At 32.7% G+C, this 21,086-nt stretch overlaps 1 protein-coding gene and 1 long non-coding RNA gene across 4 annotated transcripts in view; one reads left to right on the forward strand and one right to left on the reverse strand.

Moving 5' to 3' along the window:
* LOC117607278 (uncharacterized) overlaps positions 1 to 21,086 on the reverse strand; it is a 65,521-nt gene that overhangs the window by 28,290 nt on the left and 16,145 nt on the right. The gene's annotated exons all lie outside the window — the stretch shown is intronic.
* Y-y (yellow-y) lies at positions 7,873 to 16,161 on the forward strand. Of its 2 annotated transcripts, XM_034330805.2 has the most exons (7): positions 7,873 to 7,978; positions 10,363 to 10,673; positions 13,693 to 13,822; positions 14,885 to 15,047; positions 15,158 to 15,517; positions 15,613 to 15,801; positions 15,858 to 16,161. In XM_034330805.2, exons 2-7 carry the CDS (start codon positions 10,412 to 10,414, stop codon positions 16,038 to 16,040), a joined length of 1,287 nt encoding a protein of 428 aa, XP_034186696.1. In that variant the 5' UTR covers positions 7,873 to 7,978; positions 10,363 to 10,411; the 3' UTR covers positions 16,041 to 16,161. The 2 variants fall into 2 exon arrangements, with proteins under 2 accessions (XP_034186696.1, XP_076548105.1); XM_076691990.1 differs by lacking the exon at positions 7,873 to 7,978 and having other exon boundaries at positions 10,315 to 10,673.

Genomic DNA, 21,086 nt, shown 5'->3' on the forward strand with positions numbered 1-21,086 from the left:
ATTATATTACTTTTCTTATAAATTACTTTTAATATTAATATCGTTAAAATTAATATTTTGAGAACTCCTGCTTTTCCTATGCATCGATTTTCTCTAGAAAAGCTTACTTTGCTCGATTCTGTATATTTTGAAATTACATTTGAAATGAAAACACGTTTTTCGTCTCATCGATTATACTATTATTGTTTATTTTTAGGCTCCACGAATGATACGTTACTGTATATAGAAGAGAAGAGAAAGAGAGGAGAAGCACGGGAACGGGCAGGTGCACGCGTTTCATTTCGTGTTCCGACAAACACCCTCGGTTTCGACTCAAAGGCGAACTGGGATTCGGCACTTCACGATTTTTATCCTGAATTCTCTCATATAGCAAATCTTGCATTCGACGCAGTGTTTCGATCCATCGCCAGGTATAATAAGTTATGGCTTTTCGGGTTTGTAATCAAACCATGCCAAATCTTATTTCAGAAATCAACAATTTGATATTCAACCAAATAAGACATTCATTTACTTAATTCATTTTTTTTTTTTTTTTTTTCTAAAATTATACTTCATCACTTTCAAAAATAACAGCTGGAGAAGGCAAATTAAGTCTTTTAGCAATTTATTTCCTATTTGAGGAAATAAAGGATAATGAAGGAATTTCCTCATTGCATGTTTGCGTGCAATTTAATGGCATTAAAAGCTGAAAGTGCTTTTTAAGTGGTCTTTACTTTACTTAATGCAATGTGTGGATATCAGACTGCATAGAAATGTTTGTTTGATTTACCTCATATAAAATTGATAGCACCTTGTTTGGGCATCATCGTCATGGCGTGACGGGTAGCACGAGTATTGGCATTTGAAACCGTCTAGCTTACTTTTCTTTAACTCCAGCACGCGATCCTTAAAGATTTTGAATATTATACACTCCACTCTGGTTACATAAGAGAATTTTTTATTTCAATGTAACACGCAAACGAAGGAAAAGTGACGACTTTCTAGCCTGTAATTTTTCTTTTTTATATAAATAATATGGTATTACCTTGCAAAATCACAATGGTTTCAGTCGTGTTGAACAAAAATGTTCTGCTAATTATGATTGATGTTATGAGGTAATGGGCAAGCTTCGTTTTGTTCTAAGCAATTGAGAGCATTTTGTAAACTTATCCACTAAATGAACAATATGCTTTTCTCAAATATAAGGAAATAAGTAAGATTGCTGTGATATATTTTTCGCTATATTTTATAGAATTAATATAATATTAATATTATTTCGAATTTTCAGTAATTGGATTATATTAATCCTTGAGCAGCTGAACCTGGATCAAGATATTCAAAGATACGAATCTAAAGTTAGATGTATAATTTTCAAACGAGAGGATTTCATATATCGAGAAAATAATTTGAAAACAACAGTGTAAAATTTAAAAATGAGAATAATCTGAAATATAAAATTTAATTAAAATTGTGGCTCTCTGCATGGTCCGCCGTCCAAAGGTTGTCAGCAATCTCTACGATATTTAACGTGTTAATTAATTAATGTTTCTTATCTTTTTAATTTTTCTCCCATTATTTCTTTCCACCAAGAAATACCATAGCTTCTTTCTGTATAAACAGAATACCAAAATCACGATCCAACTAATTACAGTTTTCAACAGAAGTCTTTCTTTGTCTGCATACAAATCGGTACGATGAAAAAGTCAAACATTATTAATCGTTCGCTATTATTCACATGTTCTGTCGATTGATTCTGTCGATTATGTAATTTCTCGTTCATTACTATTGAAATGGAAATTTCACACGTTGCAAACGATATTACAACGAGAGGAGCCGGTAGCCTGATTGAATGAAAATGAGGCCAATCGTATTCGGGCGGCATTAATTTTCATTCTTTCACAATCGAACCCGTGAACGAAGAACTTTCGTTGGATCGTTATTTTTTTCTCCGCCACATTATGCACCATAACTGCTTGCGAATCGGCGAAAATCGGACAGCTGTGCCCGCGTATACGAACCACGGTCGCCTTGGCAATTATTTCATTACAATCAGAGGAGGTCGAAGACTAATGATCGTAATTTGCTCGAAACTTCTGGACGCGAATCTGCGCGGGGAAAAATTTCAATCTCGAAATCCGGAGATTTATATTTGCTCTGCGAAAGCAGAGAGATGCCGAGCCAAAACGAAATTAATGAGCGACACGTACCGGCATTCGTGTTTTCGTGGATTTCGAGATTTCGTTACAAATTGCAGGGAACGTTTCGAGCCGCGATCACCTTCGCTCTGCAATTTGTCGCAGCTGGTTCACGGAAAACTTATTACGGCAATTTCGTTAGCGACCTTTATTGGACGATTGTCAGGGACCTGACTATACTTCGTCAGCGATTTTAGATTTATAGAAATCGCAATAGGGTTGACTTCTATTAGGTGTACAAATTAATTCGATAATCCTAGTATTAAATTATTAAATAATTATATAATATTAAATTTCAACTTTTTCCTGCGCTTCTGTGTATTTGAAAAGTGGCAATAATAATATGGTAATAATAGAAGTTATCGTGTGACAACAATCACGATTATTACCATATTCTCATGCCACTTTTCAAATGCACTGAAGCGCGAGGAAATATTGAAATTTAAAATAATAATTAAGAAGTCGTAATACCAGAAATTCTGGTGTTTCCTCGCATTTCTGTGTATTTGAAAAGTGGCGTGAGAATATAACAACAGTAGAAGTTAGCGTGACTTTTTAAAAACAATTCTTTAATTGAAAAAAGTAAAAGGCATAGAATTAATTTATATATTGTAAGAGAGAGAAAGGCGTTTCGTCTCGGGATCGTCTGTTGTCAGCCCTAATAATTCACACATGCAGTTAAGTAAAGCTAACAAGTAAACCTACCCAAGTGTTACACTCCGATTTTCATGGGCTTTGAATATTTTTTAGTCTAGGTCAAAATAAGAAACACGTATTTTTTTATACGTCCCCATACGGCGATTAAAGGGGTGAAACACCATCTTAAAAAAAATCGGTTTTTATATTTCTGAGCTAATACCGCCGAAATGGTACAAAATATTTAAAAAAGTTTCAAACAAAAGATTTATGATATTTAATGTACTTTATAACAGTGTACTCCGATTTTTTGAAAATATCATTTTTTTTTTAATTCTTACCCCCTCCCTTAATTTAAAAAAATCGGAGTACACAGTTATAAAGTACATTAAATATCATAAATCTTTTGTTTGAAACTTTTTTAAATATTTTGTACCATTTCGGCGGTATTAGCTCAGAAATATAAAAACCGATTTTTTTTAAGATGGTGTTTCACCCCTTTAATCGCCGTATGGGCACGTATAAAAAAATACGTGTTTCTTATTTTGACCTAGACTACAAAATATTCAAAGCCCATTAAAATCGGAGTGTAACACTTGGGTAGGTTTACTTGTAAGTCTCTACAATTGTTTGAAGTGTCTATTTAATGAATTATTTATATGTAACAATTAGTTGAAACATCACTCTGACGAGTGAAATAAATAAATTAACAGTGGAAGTGATTTTTAATTAGTCCATAATAAAAAAAAGCAAACGATTGCAACGGATAAAATTGCCACATGTAGTATGCACAATTTCACCGTGATGTAGTAAATTTCCATACAAAGTTTACTGCAAACATGCAACCAAGTTATAGTCCACGAAAGTGAGATATGGAATAAGATATGAATGATTAAGGTTTTAACTAATATTAGCAACAATTAGAAAGTTAGCTACCAAGCTGTTTGCAATGTTTACAAATATTGATTTTTAGGATAAATCATTTCGTCATGTCGCAGTTTTATATCAAAATATTTTTGGAATAATATACATGAGAATTTTTTTTAGAGATAAGTTACTTCAGAACTGGTAACATTACTCAAATAAAGTTCATTCTACATGAAGAAATACTATCGTTGATTCATTGTGGATTACGTAGACACTCAATTTTTCTAATTAAGGCGTTAACCAGCACACAAAAAAGGAACGTGCAATAAAGTTGGATATTGTAATAAGTATTAAGAATTCAGTTACTGAATTTATCAATTTATACTTTCAGTTTACTGCATTATATTATTAGAGTAGTTTGTGTTGCTGCAATGTACCACGAGTGTTAAATTTCAATTATTAAATTTAAAATATGCAATGACAATGTATGTGATTTTTTCGAAGCAGAGATGAAATAAAATATTTCAGGTACCAGCGCAGCAACAAAATGTGAATTAAGTTGTCAAATAATCTCCTTTATGTGATTTATCTAAGTGCATTTTAAGCATTTGTCGTAAACTGTTGACTAATACTTGCAGCGAGTGGCTATGAATGCAAAACGTGTAAAAGGAATAAAATATTTGAGTCATGTTGATATTAAGCAATATTTTAGCAGAAAGTGAACGTATATGATAAAGAAATCTAATAGTTGAAAGTACTAGTAGAAGGTCTAGGAGAATTTAGGTATCATATATTAATAAAAATAGTTTTAGAACGTTCAAGGTGTTTGATACAAAACAAATAGCCTAAACGAATAGAATTATCACATTATTCTGTTTGAGTTGTAGAAATGAATTTCAACATTAATTATAATAGCTTAGGGAAGGTGGTGATAGAGAAATAATGATAGTTTTCATATCGTATCTTATTTATATAAATTTACAACTATCAATTAAAATAAATGATAAATGTTCACGTACCAAACATTCGGATTAAATTTACATAGTTTATTAATTCTCCGCGCAATATTGTCACCTTGAAATAATATATTGAATTTCTGTAGATGGTAAATAGGTAATTATTTATAAAATCTTGAAATTGTTTATTTTTCCAAAATGGATAGCGTTGAGATATAAATTTTTAATAAAAATCTTTGAACCCAAAAGCTACATGGAACATGTGCAACAACATGTCATCAATCGATACAGCGTTTCGCATGCTGTTCTGCTCGCAATTAAAGCGAAATTACTGGCTTTTTCATGCGCGACCACTGCCTCTGGCAATTACTCATTTCAAGAAACATTGATTACACCCTTTGTGAAGGGCTTCTACTACGATTAATGAAACATGGCTACGGAAGAGGGACGAGGGGGGAAAGAGTTAAATACAATTTCATACGTCACTCGACGCGAGAAGATAACGAGGTCTGTTTCGAGGATTTATTATTTTTGTCGTCGTCTCGTTAAAGTTAACACTTTTTCAACAAGACTGATCCAATAACGCCGAAAGTGTAAATGGATGGGTATAAATTGCTCATTTCTTCATTTAACCAAGAATATTTTGAGCAAAAGCTATTGGAAATAATTATTGAAATTGTTCTCGTGTAACAATGGTTAAGGCAATTATATCGAAAATTTTTAACTGAAATACAGTAATTAGAGTTACTAATTACTTTTTAATTAAATATTAAAGATATAAAATTAATCATCACAATCATCACATTGTTTATATTAATTAATAAATATTATGAACAGTAAATTGATTGATAATTATCATTTAAAAAATTATATTATTGATGTTTTCAAATATTTCTTTTCCTAATTATTTTTTACAAAGGAAAATAATTAGTAAAGTGTGGAGAATATCGTTTGAAAATAATCTTTATATAATTATTGGTGATTAATAAATAAAATTTAATTAAATATCGTTTACAAAAATTATATATTCACATTTAGAACGAGCTTTAATCATAATCCCCATAATTTTTTATAAAACATGTTCATTTCTTCTCTTTTTACTAAATTTTATTTTACTTTATCTATTTTAGAAAACAGGTGAAAACAAAATGAATCATTTTTATCTTAAAATCATGTTTTACAGGGGTTGCGTGACGCTAATTAAGAAGCTCCTAATCAGCTCCATAACACACTTGGTTACTTTTATCCAAGTGCTTGGAAAATGGAATATTCTTCTACAGTATCATTATGCGTGCAATAAATTAAACATATAATAGGAAAACTATGTAGACACGCGAAAAAATAAGATTGCAATCGTACTCACAGCTCCGTTGTTACGACCTTTTCCATTTCTTTTGAATTTAAACGGGAAAAAAGCAATAATTCACAGCAGTATTTAGGAATCCGGAACTTACAATTAAATATCCTAGAACTGATGGGAAAGTTGAGAAAAATACGTGTATATGTAAGAGTACTTTTACGATTGTAATCCTGTTTCTATCTTTTACCTCCTGTTCCTTTTCCAAATCGGAACAACGAATGAAAAAGTTTCACGCAGTATAATTTCATGTGTCATGGCGAATCTGGATCTCGTAATTACATCCCCTAGAAGTGACGGAGAAGTTACAAAGAGATTGTAAACATGTAAGAACACTGTTACGTACATCAGCTGGCTATTAATTGTAATTGCTACACGACATTTTCCTTGAAAACTGATTAAAGATGAAAAGTTTAATTTCCAAATTATTTTGAACACCTTAAAGAATCAGAAACTGATAATCATATCTTTGAAATGTGATGAAAGTGTTAGGTCAAAAATTATGTTTTCATTTATTTTGTATAATTATTAGTTTCCTACTCTGACACATACAGATTAATATTACCTGGACGTTTTTGTGCAGTATAAAAATTATTCATCTTCTATTATTATTTTATCAATGTTAATACTTTGTTACGTATAATAATTATAATAATTAATATTCAGTAATTGTATAATCTTATACAATTGAAAGGGAAAGTGAAAGCTTTAACACGAACTTTGGTGGTTGTTTTTGAAATAGAAAGAAAAAGAGAAAGTAATTGTGCAAGCAAATTTATTCCACAATCTCATCGAATTTTTCCATGAATTTATCCATACATTTTCCCATTTATTCAAATGATTACGGTGGCTTTTAAGTCCACGGTCAATCTAGAGAGTAATAAATGTTAAAAAAATGCACCATTAGTAGAGAATACTAATGATGAAAATCTTGATGATTTCCGAATTGAAATACTCGATTATTTATTTTATTTTTGATTTTATTTAACTTTTGCTTATCAGGGAATTTTTTGAGTACCCCAATGACTGTATATCTAATCGATATCCGGTTCAAATAAATAGCCCTATTAAAAGTTAACCATTTGTAACAGTGACAGTTCAAATAATCAAGGTCCTATTCATTATTTCATTCCTATGAAACTACCTTTCTCTAGGTCATACCACAATCTTTCTAGATTTATGTACAGGGAAGTGCAAAAGTAATCGTACTTTCACAGTTGATAACTAATCCTATACAGTGCTGCAAAACATTATGAATGCATTCTAAATTTTGAACTTCTTAATATTTTTAGGAAAATCTGAAGCTTCGCAACGATCTCCATGTTTTCGAGGGTGCTGTTTTTTAGACATAAAATCAGCAAAGATTCAGCTCAGAATTTATGTCACAGATGGTAATTAATTTAGATACGTTTATTAAAATTGAAAGTTTCATAAATTAAGAATTTCAAATTTTTAAATCAACTAAATTACCTAAAAGAATACGAAATGCAAGAATTATCACCAAAACTAATTTTATTCTGATGTATGCGTGTATGTTAAATTGATGGAAGAAATTAATATAATATTAACGTGACTTAACATTATTTGGAAATATTAAAAAGAAATAATGCGGAGGATAAAATCTAGCTTAAATTTTCGTTTTTTTTTTTTGCAGAGAGTTAATAAGGAACACTGATTTCATTTCATGTTTTTAGAGAAGCGACTTTTGCTCCAGTTGGACCTAACTTGATTTAATTCCCTCGAGTGGGCGTATACTCGTTACAGGTAAGTACACATTGAATCGCGTGCACTGGTAGTGTGGTGCGGGCATCTTACCAAGCACGTGTCACACGCACTGAGTACATATATACCAGAACCCATTAGCAGGAACCAACAGTTTACTTGCACTGTTCGCCACAGACTTTCTACGAATAGTGCTTCCGTTGGTCCTGGAACGGCTACCGACATCCTCATCTTTCTGAAGATTTTTCGTTTCCTTCCTGAAAGAGGTACGTCCCCTCATATGGAAGATAGTGGTTCTTCGAAAATTTTTTCAATTCATCGAATAACAGGTGATTTCGAGTAGTGTCTTCAATGAATGGACACTTGATTATAATATTTTCTGTGGAGATAATTTAGGAAATGAAAACTTCACGAAACAGTGGTGGTGTGCTAAGATATTTTTTTTTCTAAAGGGGATATCTTAAGTTTTGGGGGTTGTTTACATCAACTACTTTCTGTGGATAAGTTGGATACGCGTGAAATTTCTTCAAAAGTTTGGAATTATAATTTTGTTGCATAAAAAATATTTTCTATCTTAATATATATCAAATTAAATAAAGGGCTGTTGAAAGTTAAAGATCTTGAAAAATTTAATAGTCTTAAAAACAATAATTTAATGTGCTTAACGTGGATAATTTTTTGTATAATAAATAAGAAAATGCAAGTATTTATTATATGAAATTTAAAGCAACCTCAAACACTTTGCTATAATATTTAGTAATGAATATTATGATTAGATTATATTCATTACAGTTTCACTTTTTATCAAATTCCCTTCAAAATTAAATCAATCAGAATCTTTTCTCATTCAATTAAAAATTGTGCCTAAGGTAAATACCATGAAACGCGTTAATAAGGGAGAACACAGTCCCGATAACCGAGAATATTATCGATCAAACTCAATGATTAGTCATTTCTCTTAGCGAAGGGAAAACAAGTATTCTTCCCAGGATTAATTACCAACAAACAATAGGAAGTGAATAATAGATCGTTCAATTATATCGCGCTATGAACCATAACAATCGCACTCTACCAATCAAAAGTATGAAACCACCTTACACAAGCTTAGGTTCAGTAACATAATTTGTCGGTAAAAAAAGTTCTTAAGCTATCTGATTTGATATATGGTTCAGATTAGAGGAATCTGAAAACAATTAACCCATTGTACTCTGATATTTTTAACAATATTTTTACGTTTAATCTGATTTTACTCATTCTAATTTAATTTTATCTCATAAAATGAACACTATATGAATTAATTATCGCGGTATTTAAGATTACTTCGTAATTTAGAAAATAAGAAAATTCAAAAGGATGTTGAGTATAGTATAATGTACTTATTATTAGCCCTTTGGGTATAGAAAATTAAATTCATTTCATATGCAATATTTTTTTCAAATAAATCGGTGTCCAAAGGGTTAATGTAACTTCATTTTGCAACAATAATCTTCAAATCATTTTAACACTGTTGTATTATTTAAACACTGCAAGGTTTATTCGTAATATTAATTCCATAATGGACTACTATTTGCCCAGAAATTCTGTTAACATTTTTAAATGTCAAATAACTAGATTCCACAAGCTGACAGCCACCTTAAGTGAGTGACATGTAGGAATTCGATCATAACATTTTTAATTCCCAGATCTCAATCCGATTGACGTATTACAGATTGATATTTTCAACTTAAAAAACCGAAAGGTTTAATTGAATTTCATGCCATTATCAACGTTTCAGTTGTAAAAAATTGGGTGATGATCATGATTGGGCTACGAGGGCGAAGATCAAATTCTTAGCTTCCATAATTTTACCTTCTTCAAACCTACTGTTCTACCACACAAGATATAAAAGATATTTACAACGAGTGTAGTTTTTCATTTTTAATTTAAAGGATACATTAATAATCGTTTTATAATCATACCTTACCGCTGTGAGATAGATATGAGCATTTAAACTTTCTAACTTGCTTATTCATGCATAAAAAGGTCCTAAAACTTAAAGAATCATGACTTTCGATTCCGTTCGACATACATACTTAACTTGGAAAATAATTTGTTCCGATAGCTGAGAGGGAAACTAGGCACGTGCCGTTTTCCATTTCTCTTCATATGAACGTCCAGCGAAATGGAATCCAGTAGAACATGTTTATGCATGTAGACACGCGTTATTTAGACAGGATTTGTGAGTGCAAAGGCAATTTCCGCAACACCATTATGCAAATCGTTTTACAGGTATATCAGAGCAGTACTATATATGGAAGAAGTTTATTCTACAAACTTCCTGCTCCTGTGTTAGATTCTTATTGATGTTGTTTATGGGTTTTGATTATGGCGTTGACTTTCTTATTTTTGCTAAGAAATTGGATTGAAACATTATTTTAATGAAATTTAAAAATTGGCTATTAGAACCCTGCACAGGTACTTTTTATATTTCAATTCACACTAGAAAGCTTCAAATGTACCATTCATTTGAAGAAACATTTTTAAAACTAATTATTTCTTGACACTCACGCATCGGTTAACATTTTTCAAATAAACCCAAATGGAAGTGAAACTTCCAATTACGTGGTAACATGTTGAAACTTGGTTGATAATTTTCTTGCTCCGAATGTAGAAAAACTTCAGCAATCAACCGGGTTGTCGTTGGAGGAAGTATTGTGGAAATGTATTGCGAATTGCTGTTAGTCAGTTTGCTGTATTTGGCAAGTGAAGGTGTTAATGGCCTCCAAAGATGGGCGTCGCAATTTGGTCAAGCTCCACTGTTAGAAAGGTTTTCCTGGCGAGCGTTGGACTTCGCTTACCCGGATGAGGGAAGCAGAAGAATGGCGATGATGAAGGGAGAATTTATTCCGGAGAACGCGCTACCCGTTGGTATTGAAATATGGAGAAATAAGCTGTTTGTTTCTGTTCCAAGATGGCGTAATGGTAAGTCAAAAATATTATTCAGCTTACTTGTAAAATTTTTCCATGTTTCAGGAAGCTAATAATTTTCTTTAGTATTTTTTTCTTATCAATACTTTACTACAGAAGTATTATATGTCAAAAGTATTATATTTTTATTATTTTTATTATTAAGTATATTATTAATTAATATATTAATTTTGTTACCTTTCCTTAACTGATTGCCAAATTACTAAAAGTTGCCCGACGCAAACGTCGCTTAAACAAATAGTTACAAAAGTCTGCGGTCTATCTAAAAAAATCTCAAGTATCTCGAGTCAGGAACCGGAAGCAGCGACAAGCACAATAAACGGAAGATTACCGCGGCCGGTGCGGGCCTCGAATCTCGTCTGGTCGACTTCCGGCTGGTGACAAAAAGTGCCGAAAACCGCGTGAGCGAATTCAATGGAGCATTTCTGTGTCCGCCTCCGCTTCAACTAAAAATCTTTTTACCCAACACCGTGGCCCACAAGGGAACCAGGGGTGAATGGGCTTATTCACTCCTGCGCCCTTTTGTTTCCCACTGTTTTGCCCTCGGTACTTTACGTTTATTATACGCGTTGGCGCGCGCCAGGGCATCCTGCGAAAAATGAAAAACTTGACAATGCAGCGGGCACAGTGTGCACGATCTTTCATATTTCGGGTCCTTAACCCTTCTTCTTGTCGATACTCGCCCGGTTTTTGTTACCTTCCTCCTCTTACACGCTGCTTCTTTCGTTTCTTGCTCCTGTTTCACCCTCTTATTAACTGTGCGCTTGAAACCGCGTGCCATTCGCTACACTCTCAAGCTTGTTTCATACTCATCTCGATTTTCTTCGTTTTATTTACTTTGATTCTCTCTTCTTATCAACAAATCTTAATTTTCTTAATTCTTCATTTTTTCCTTAATTCTTAGATCTAGGCTTTACGAGACGAACGCAGGTCCTTACTACATAAATCTACCCCCTTAGACATACGGATTTTGTAGTTTTAGGAATCCACGGTAGACTTATTGAATAGCTAGTCCGTTACGAAGCAATAATAGTACATTCTACATTTTATAGAATGTTCTACGAGCTACCGTTAATATGCAATCACTATTCTATCAATTTTAAAAATAAAGGAAGAGAATGCTTTGTTTCTTCAGCATTTTCACTTTTACACAATTAATTTGTGTAGGTTCGTTGACTGGAACATTTGCATTCACAATCAATTTACATAGATTCGTTGGCACGTAGCACTTAATTAACCTCAATTTCTCTAATAATTTTTATTCTCTAATAACTTTACTCGAGCGCAGTACACTAGTAACTACTTTTAATTAGAAAATTCATTTTTATTTTCGTCTCGTATGAACCTCTCTGCTCATAAAAAGTTGATAATCGTATATCTAAGAATTTCCTAGACCATGAAGAACATTGTTTTTGTAATTCATTAATTTCATTTCATTTTATATCCGGCTGTAATCTTGATAACATATGAATCATTTTTTAATATAAATATTTTTAAATAAATGATTCAAAGAAGTGCTAATAATATGGATGATCCTCAATATGGACCCTAATATGGATTTCACCTCATCTTGCAGTATCACAAAAATTAATTAATACGACAGGATTTCGATTAAATCAGAATGGGGTTAACGAACATTTTGTTTTTCTTCATCAGACTTCAATGATCTCTTTGGTTCCTGACCATTGACGTTTCCCTTCAACCCTTCCGGTCTCGTTCTTGCCGTTTCTCATTTACATTTGTCCGTCGACCTTTGCTTCTCGTCGGTCTCCTGGAAGTTCTCCAGACGCGTCAAAGCCCACCGTGGTGGGCATTGTTTTTACATCGAGTTTTTATCCGTACACAGCTTTGTTTCGCTCTGTTCATTCTTCGAACGTCAGGTTCGCTCGAAACGCCAGACAGAGGATATGAAATATTAAGAGAGGAAGGAACAGGAAAGGAACGCTCCTGTCACAGGTTTCCAGACTGACAGAATAGATTTCGACTGTTCAATGAACCCTTTCCTGAGATCTTGAATGAGAAACGGAGTGTGGAACTGATTGTTTTAGAATTCGGCATTGCATTGAACTCGAGAAGTCGTGAACTTCGAGCCCTTTATTTTTCTTTTTCAAGCAAACAACGAATAGTACACCTTGGAATTTCTTTCAGTGTTGCATTGATTGATTTACCTGTTCAGAAGATGCCAGGATAATTTGATTAAAATTAAATTTGATAAAATTTGTGTCCTTCGTAGCATACCAAATTTGGCAAAAATTATTTTAAATTATTCTAAATAATTTGTTATCTACAATGACTGCATTAAATTACTATTAATAGTTTTTACACTTTCAGATGTAAAATGCAGTAAGCAAAAAGTTCGTAAAAATTTTTCCAAATTACAGTGCTGACATTTGGTACAGTTTCAAAATGTTGGCACACCAGCTGTCTGCACTTTAGTTTTGTCACGCGATACTGACATGTCAAACGATTTTTATGTGATTACAATCTAGTATTTCCGATTCGGCAATCTCTGAATAAGCCTATTTACCTTGTTAGTGTCTCGAAAAAGTTTTGTAGTGCTACCAGGTGTGTTAAAGATACTCCGATAAAATCTACAAGTGATGAATGCTGCGGGTAGATTGATCGAGGACTTATTGTTAGTCACGCGATTTATCAATCGTTACACCATCCAGTTGATTTTTATATTATTTTTACTGTAATATACATTACATGAAATGGATTTCATTTAGAAACAAAAAAGTGAAACGTTCTGATACCGAAATCACCTTAGCCAATACATGTGAATAATCTATTTAGATAAATGCAACTTATAATTTTTATAAATTTTTGAAAAGAAAGGTCTAATTTTCATAAAATTTTTTAAAAGATGCAATGCTTTCTTTATCCGTACCCTCAAATATATTTGAACAATTTTTTAATATTAATCATGCGTACCCTTGATTGAAAATATCACCTTTGTTTGAAAAAAAATTTTTGTATGCAAATATTTTATACTTTGAATATATTGGAACAGGTATACCTGCAACATTGAACTACATATCACTGGATACAAATCGAGGTGGTTCACCTAGACTTACCCCTTATCCGAATTGGGCACAAAATAAAGCTGGTGCATGTGGAAGCGCAATTACTACTGCTTATAGGTACGTAGAATTGAATTTAAAATGATTTGCAAAACCTTTATTATATTTTCAGTATAATTTAACCAGATCTCCTGAGGTGTCTCTATCACAAACACGTTAAAAAGTTACTTTAAAATTCAATTGGATGTAAATAATAATGATATCTAAACACTGAATAGCTTCAAAAATTTGTTATAATAAATTTTTTAATATTTTTTCAAATAATGAAGTACCCTATGCCTGAAAATCGCATCATATAGGTGCTTGATCCTTAAAACTTAATTTCTATTCTTTTGTAAATACTATCTTCAATAGTTACGTTTGTGCAATTGTGCGAATAAAGAGAAAGTACCGGTTGCGGTGATAAAATCTTATGGAATCGAACAGATTCCAATCTATACCTTATCTCTTATTCTAGGTAATACGAAGTTCTGGTTAAGTGAAACTTTTACTTGGTATTAATGAAATAGTTATTAAATCTCCTAATTGAAGTATCAGGTTTGTGGGAATATTCTCTCGGTTTTCTTTATGTAATAGTTAGGAAAAACATTAGACGTGTGAGAATTCTGATTTTTTGATAATATTAAACCTAACGTGTACTACATAACAATTTTTTAATAAAATTTTACCAGTTTTGGACAAATTTTGTAAACATATCCAAGGTGATCAATAAATTCTTGACAGCTGTAATTCGAAATAAGAAAAAGCAACGCCATCGTAAAAGATATTAAAATTTTATTATATTTAATTAACAGAGACACGTCAACTTTAAGGGATGATTTCACCCAATTTTATAATTTAAAAAAATAGATGCATTGCTTGTGTAACTTAACGCCTTCTACAATCTCAGAAAGTTACGTTAAGATAAGAATGATCTAATTGGCAGGCTTTCCTCGTTAGTTCGAGAAATACCAAAATGGCACAATGTCTGTGATTTGTGTCGCTAATCTATTACTAGAGTATGTCTTACATGTTATGAAACCGTCTATACAGTAGAGTTGTATAATCTGAACAGAGGTTGATTAAACAGGAGTTATGATCTTGATGGTTAGTCAATAGGTGATTGTGGTGCCATTGTTGCAGAATGCACGTAGACGTTTGCGACAGACTTTGGGTATTGGATACTGGTACCATAGGCATTGGGAACACAACCATACAAGCATGTCCCTATACATTGAATGTATTTGATCTAACGACTGATAAAATTATGAGGCAATACAGGCTGAGAGCTGAGGATATCAATATGGTAACTATAGAATGCAATACTGCAATCTTACAATCTTTCTGAAGAAATTTTACGCTCTTCTTTAATGAAGAACATCTATAAAAATGTTAAACAGCAAATTTTCTTTACAGAACACTTTTATCGCAAACATAGCCATTGATTTGGGAAAAGGTGGCTGTAACGACGCGTATGCCTACATGTCCGACGAGCTTGGATACGGTTTGATCGTTTATTCCTGGGAACAGAATAAATCCTGGCGAATTACGCATAGCTATTTCATGCCAGATCCTCTGGCTGGCGATTACAACATCGGCGGTTTGAATTTCCAATGGGGCGAAGAAGGAATTTTCGGGATGAGCTTATCTCCGATCGCCGCTGACGGATTTAGGACACTGTTCTTCCATCCTCTTAGCAGTAGGAGGGAATTCGCTGTGTCTACCAGGATTCTCAGGGACGAAGATTTGTCCCAGGACAGTTATCACGAGTTTCAGGTAAGAAACTTGTCGATACCTTCAAGGACCAGAATCGAAATAAAGCAAATATTTTCTTTTCAAACATTTCTGCTGTTTCATTGTTATACATGTAGGTACTTCCTGAACGAGGAGCACTCGGTCATTGCACTTCTTCCGTCATGGACGAGAATGGACTTCAATTTTTCAATTTAATCGACCAGAACGCTGTGGGCTGTTGGAATTCTCTTCTACCATACGCACCTGAAAATCAGGCACTTGTGGCCAAACATGATGACGCTATGATATTCCCCGCTGATGTTAAGGTAAAGGACTATTTTTTTTAGTTACGTGTAAAAAATAAGACAACTTTTATTTTTAGGTGAGCCGTGGAGTCTTGTGGATCATATCGGACAGAATGCCAGTTTTCTTACTGTCAAATTTGAATTACACCGATATAAACTTCAGAATATTAACGGTACCGGTTAAAGATGCGATCGCTGGTACTGTTTGCGAAAATACACCCTGGGGGTACGTTAGCAATTCTTTATGGTGGGAACAATGATATGTCTTCTTAAAATGAATAAATTTAGATGCACTTGTGATAGAAATTTCTCAAATCCAGATTGCTTTGTTAAGGAAGAAATTGTTGTATGTGAATATTGAGACGTAATAATAAAAAATAGAATATGTATTCTTTTTTTTACTTCTTACCTTTCTACATTTCAGTTACTAAGGAACATGAAAAAATCTAATGAATCTCACAGTAATCATAGTATATGACCTTTAGAGGAAAATGTAATTATTGAGATTTAATTATGATCATAAATTTCATACACGTAAGTACTGTTTCTGTAATATTTTATTTTAAACTCCTTTATTTTATTTATGCTCAGAAGCGTTATTATAAAAAGTAGAAAGAATAATTCTTTGTTTTCGTCTTTTTTATTGTATTATTTTTATCAAATACAAGGAAAGAAAATACTGGGTCAATTCTTAGTCACCTAAGTAAAACATGTGAGGTTCCCCACATTGTGATTAATGTAATATATTATACAATGTCTGTAATGTCATGAAGTTAACTTCGTCTTTTGTTTCCCTTTTCTTTTAATCATAAGACTTTATAGATTGGAACACAGAATGGATATTTCATAATACTATCATCCTTTCTAAATCATTTTTGTAAATAAAAGATCACATACCGTAACCGAGTTTTCTTACTTGATGGACGTTCGACCTTATTCAAACCCCCTATCTTCCTGTTGTTATGCTTTTCTAATAAGCCTTCAGTCACCAAAGTGAAAACGATAGTAGGAAGAAACAATCTCCCGTTTACGCAGCTATGCCATGCACTTCTTTACCTTAAGTGAACCATGGCTCTAATTACAGGCAACGGATCTTACGGTACGTGGGAATGACACGTGATGGATTTAAACGAAAGCATTTTCACTCATTTTTTTGCCGTTTAATTTATCCAGTTTCTAGTTTCTCCTCATCAAGCATTCCTCATTCTTGTTGTTTTTTGTGACAGAGAAGCATGTACATATTTAACGTGATCGTTCATTGATTCTTGAAACTCCATTCACTTTACAGAAGAAGTAAAAAGACTTTCGTTATTCTTTCATCTTTACCGCAGCAAATATTGAATTTAATTAACATATACTATGTGATACTGTTATTAGTATCCAGAATTGAGCATTATTAGCATAAAATTTTATTTCAATATTTAATTTTATTTTATTTTTGAACCTCGATTTGAACAAATTTACATTTTGAAGAAATGAAGAAACGTTTGTAACAAAAATCCTTAAACGGAACGTTATAAGAGTAAAGAAATAATAGGAATATTTATGCAAATTAATCATATTATTTTTAGATGATCGAAAAAAGAGGAAAAGTTGTAAATTACACATTTCACAATAAGTAAATATTTCCAGTATTCTCAAGTAATTTAAAAGTATTTCATAATCTTGTTCAGATTATTCATACATGACTAATATAGGATTATTTGAAACGCAAGTATATAATTTTGTTTCCAAACGCTTGTAAACGTATAAATTACACTAAACGATAAATCATTAGTCTAAGTTAAATCTCGTTTTTAATGAGTCCTCGACAAATGTTCCCTATGTTACGCGACACATATGTAACTCCGTTTCTAACACTTCCTGTCGATCAAGATTTGTTACTTTCTAGACACTATGTCTCTAGATCAACGTAAAATTGCTTTCTAAACACACATCTACTAATTGAAGCATAGGAAACGACTTGTGTTAAGGCATCGTTATTTCCATTTCTGGCATACTTGTACTGCCTGAAAAAGAAGCTTTAACAGATTACCTGACATTTGATATTTTTTACAGTTCCAGGTGTTGCAAAGAGAAAGTTGTATGCATTTGAAATACTAACATACTTTTTAAGTAACTTTGTATAAAATGATAATGGGTATTTTCATTTTTAAATGACTTCATTAATCGTGACTTAACTCTAGTAATTATTTTCCTCAAAGGTGAAGCTTCAAATTCTTAAGTATTAGGTGTAAAAATTAATTCTGTGCTTTTTTGTTTTTTTGAATTGAAGATTCATTTTTAAAAGATTATATTAATTCTAATTATTGAAGTAATAGTTATTGTTATTATATTATTGCACTAATTTTTAAATACACAGAAGTGCGATAAAATATGCAAATTTAAAATAATTATTAAGAAGTCGTAATATTAAAGGCACCAAATTAATACTATTTTGCAATACTATTCTGTCATCAAACCATCTCAGATTTTCTATACTTTGTAAACCGCAATTTGATATAGAACAATTTTATACCAGTTTTCCTGTATATCTAGCAGAAATTAATTTATTAATCCATTTATCTATTGTATCGTTGCATGCTACGGTGCGGTGTGAAAACGGTGATCGAATTGGCGTGAATCAGCCAGCCGTACGGTACCAGATGGCTCGACCAGGCCCATTAGTTTGGCCCTTGTTTCCGATAATTTGAAGGCGACCGACCATTCTACGCTCTGATATACGATCGGATATCGGTTTCTACCTCCTTTGAAAATTATCCGTTTCACGCCCCCGCTTGTAAAATATGGCCACTCGCTACCCTCGTGTCTCGCGGTGAAAAACCGCCTAGAACTAACTGCTACCTTTTATTTTACACTTTTGATTTAAACAATATTCTAACGATTATGCAATTTCTTGACTTTCACAGAAATTCTAAAATTATGTTAAATTTAATTAAATTTTAAAGTGCACAAATATGTTTAAAGTCTTCTTATTAAATACTTGAAAAAAGATTTAAAGAGAATTCAGAGTGACTTTGAAATATTTTAATCAGGTCACAGTAATAAATTTTTAACGTCCAGTTTTTAACTGGAGTTAAACCTCTTTTGTTATCACAGTAATAACAATTCATCAAAAAGCAATATCCAGCGATGCTTTACCTAGTATGGTTAAAAATGAACCAACGATCATACATCAAGGAAGATTTCATCAAGCTTTTTGCATGCTTGTTGCTAAGCTGGTCTGGGTCGCCTGGGGACGGAGAAATTGCTTCGAAAGTCGTCGGTGGCCCCGCGATATTCAGGAAAGGGTTCACGCCTCGAATGCTAATTTCGTAGATCGATAGATCGCAGATCACGATCCTTTGCGCCTCTAACTGGCGATCAGAGGGTTTCGTGGACTAGATACGTCCGAAGATCGGTGGCCGTGATACGATGCTGTTTTCAATTTCGAAAACGGACCTCTACACCTACGTATATTCCTCAGATCGTGATAACGATGGAGCCTTAATGACTTCCAAAGCTGTCTCGTTAACGATACGGAGTTGAACCACTTTTGATGGTATATACAGGGCGTTTCAAAAAAGATGCGCACTGTGCAGAATATAAATTCTTTATGATGAAAGAAATTGAAAATTGTATATTCTATTGGTAGGGATTCGTAAGTAGGACAGTGGGAAATTAGACTGAATAATGAATTTGTATAAATTTTTTGTTTTGATTTTATACATTTGAGAAAACATTTTTTGAAAAAGAAATAACAGGAGCCTCTATAATTAATAGTATTCCTTAATTGATCATTATACAAGTGTCTAATATCAAAATGATGATAAAATTAACAAAATTTTTTCAATAAGTTAATACATCATCCAAAATATACCAATAGTGACCAGATAAAATATTTAATAATAAAAAGTATCATAAAACTCATACTAAAGCTCTTTTTTCAAACACTAAGGAAGCTTTCACATTTTAAAAGAGAATTTTTAATAGCAGGATGGTAAGTCAAATATATGACCGAAATTGGTTATAAATTTTAATGTTCGGTCGGGAGATGGTACAATTAATTTGTAGTTACTAATCGTAGAAGAACGTTCCACCAACAGGAAGAAAAAAATAAAGGTGCAAAGGAAAGGAGGATCCAGAAACTTGCCCCGGGGGTTGTTGCAAAAAAAAAAATTGCTCGAAATCTTGTTGATTACACGTTAGGTAGCAAATCTGCAGTTTCAGGAACGTATCGAGGAGCTGGTAAACCCGTAGCAACAAATATTACAAACATTTTTTAAATCAAGTTTTAAAGTTAATATAAATATTCGTGTTAAAATTCTGAAATTTAATATCAAAATCAATATTCTGAAATCAATATAAATATCAAAGTTACAATTTTCAAGTCAAGATAAATGTCAGAATGAAGATCTTGAAATTAAAATTCTAAAATCATGTCGAAAGAAGATGTCTTGACGTGAAAGTTATAATAGTGGCAACCTCTTCTAAAAATTAATTAATTCGTTCATTTAAAAAATATTGCACTCCAGTTAAGAGTAATTCCTATAACACAACAATTCAAAAATTTTTATTTCTTAAAAAGCAAAATTTAATTTTAATTTAAATTTAATTTTGCTTTTTACTGGCAATCACTTGCTGGCTTTTACTTGCCATCACACAATAATTCTCAAATCTTTTATTCCTCGTAAGATCTACCATTTTTGATACTTCACTGAACGCGTGGCCCTTGTTCACCAGGATCGAGGTGTGTCCCGGCCAAAAGCATAGGCGCTCCTTAGACTTCAAATCGCGGCTATCCTTTGGTTTGTTTTAAATTAACACCTACCCATACGTGCTCGCGGCACGCTTTAACACCTTTTTAAAAAGTGGCTGTTCACCGAACCCCGTTGCTTTCACCGGTGCCGGTAATTACGGGTTTCGAAGACGAGCTTCGTCGACATCGACGCGATTCTCGTTACGAGTTACTCATAGCTACTTTGGTATAATAACGTGATTCCATGCGGGTCTCGTTTACTTTTTGCCGCTGCTCTATGACGCTGTCACATTCCTTCGTTTCTGATTCAGATTCTTGCATGCAAACCGACATATTAAGTTGCGAAACGAAACCTTAACGAGGTAATCATTCTGACGGCTCGACGTTCCAAATAATTACTTGTCACGGTGAACAGAGCTGCCGACATATATGAACGCATATTTTTATAGAAAATTGATGGCAAACTGACGACCACAAGAAAACTTGTTTTATGTTCGAAAGATTTTATACATATGTTTCTCGTTTTGCACACTTTGTATATTTATAAGCGAGTTTATTACCAGACGGC

The sequence above is a fragment of the Osmia lignaria genome, chromosome 14, assembly GCF_051020975.1.
Source record: "Osmia lignaria lignaria isolate PbOS001 chromosome 14, iyOsmLign1, whole genome shotgun sequence".
NCBI lineage: Eukaryota > Metazoa > Arthropoda > Insecta > Hymenoptera > Megachilidae > Osmia > Osmia lignaria.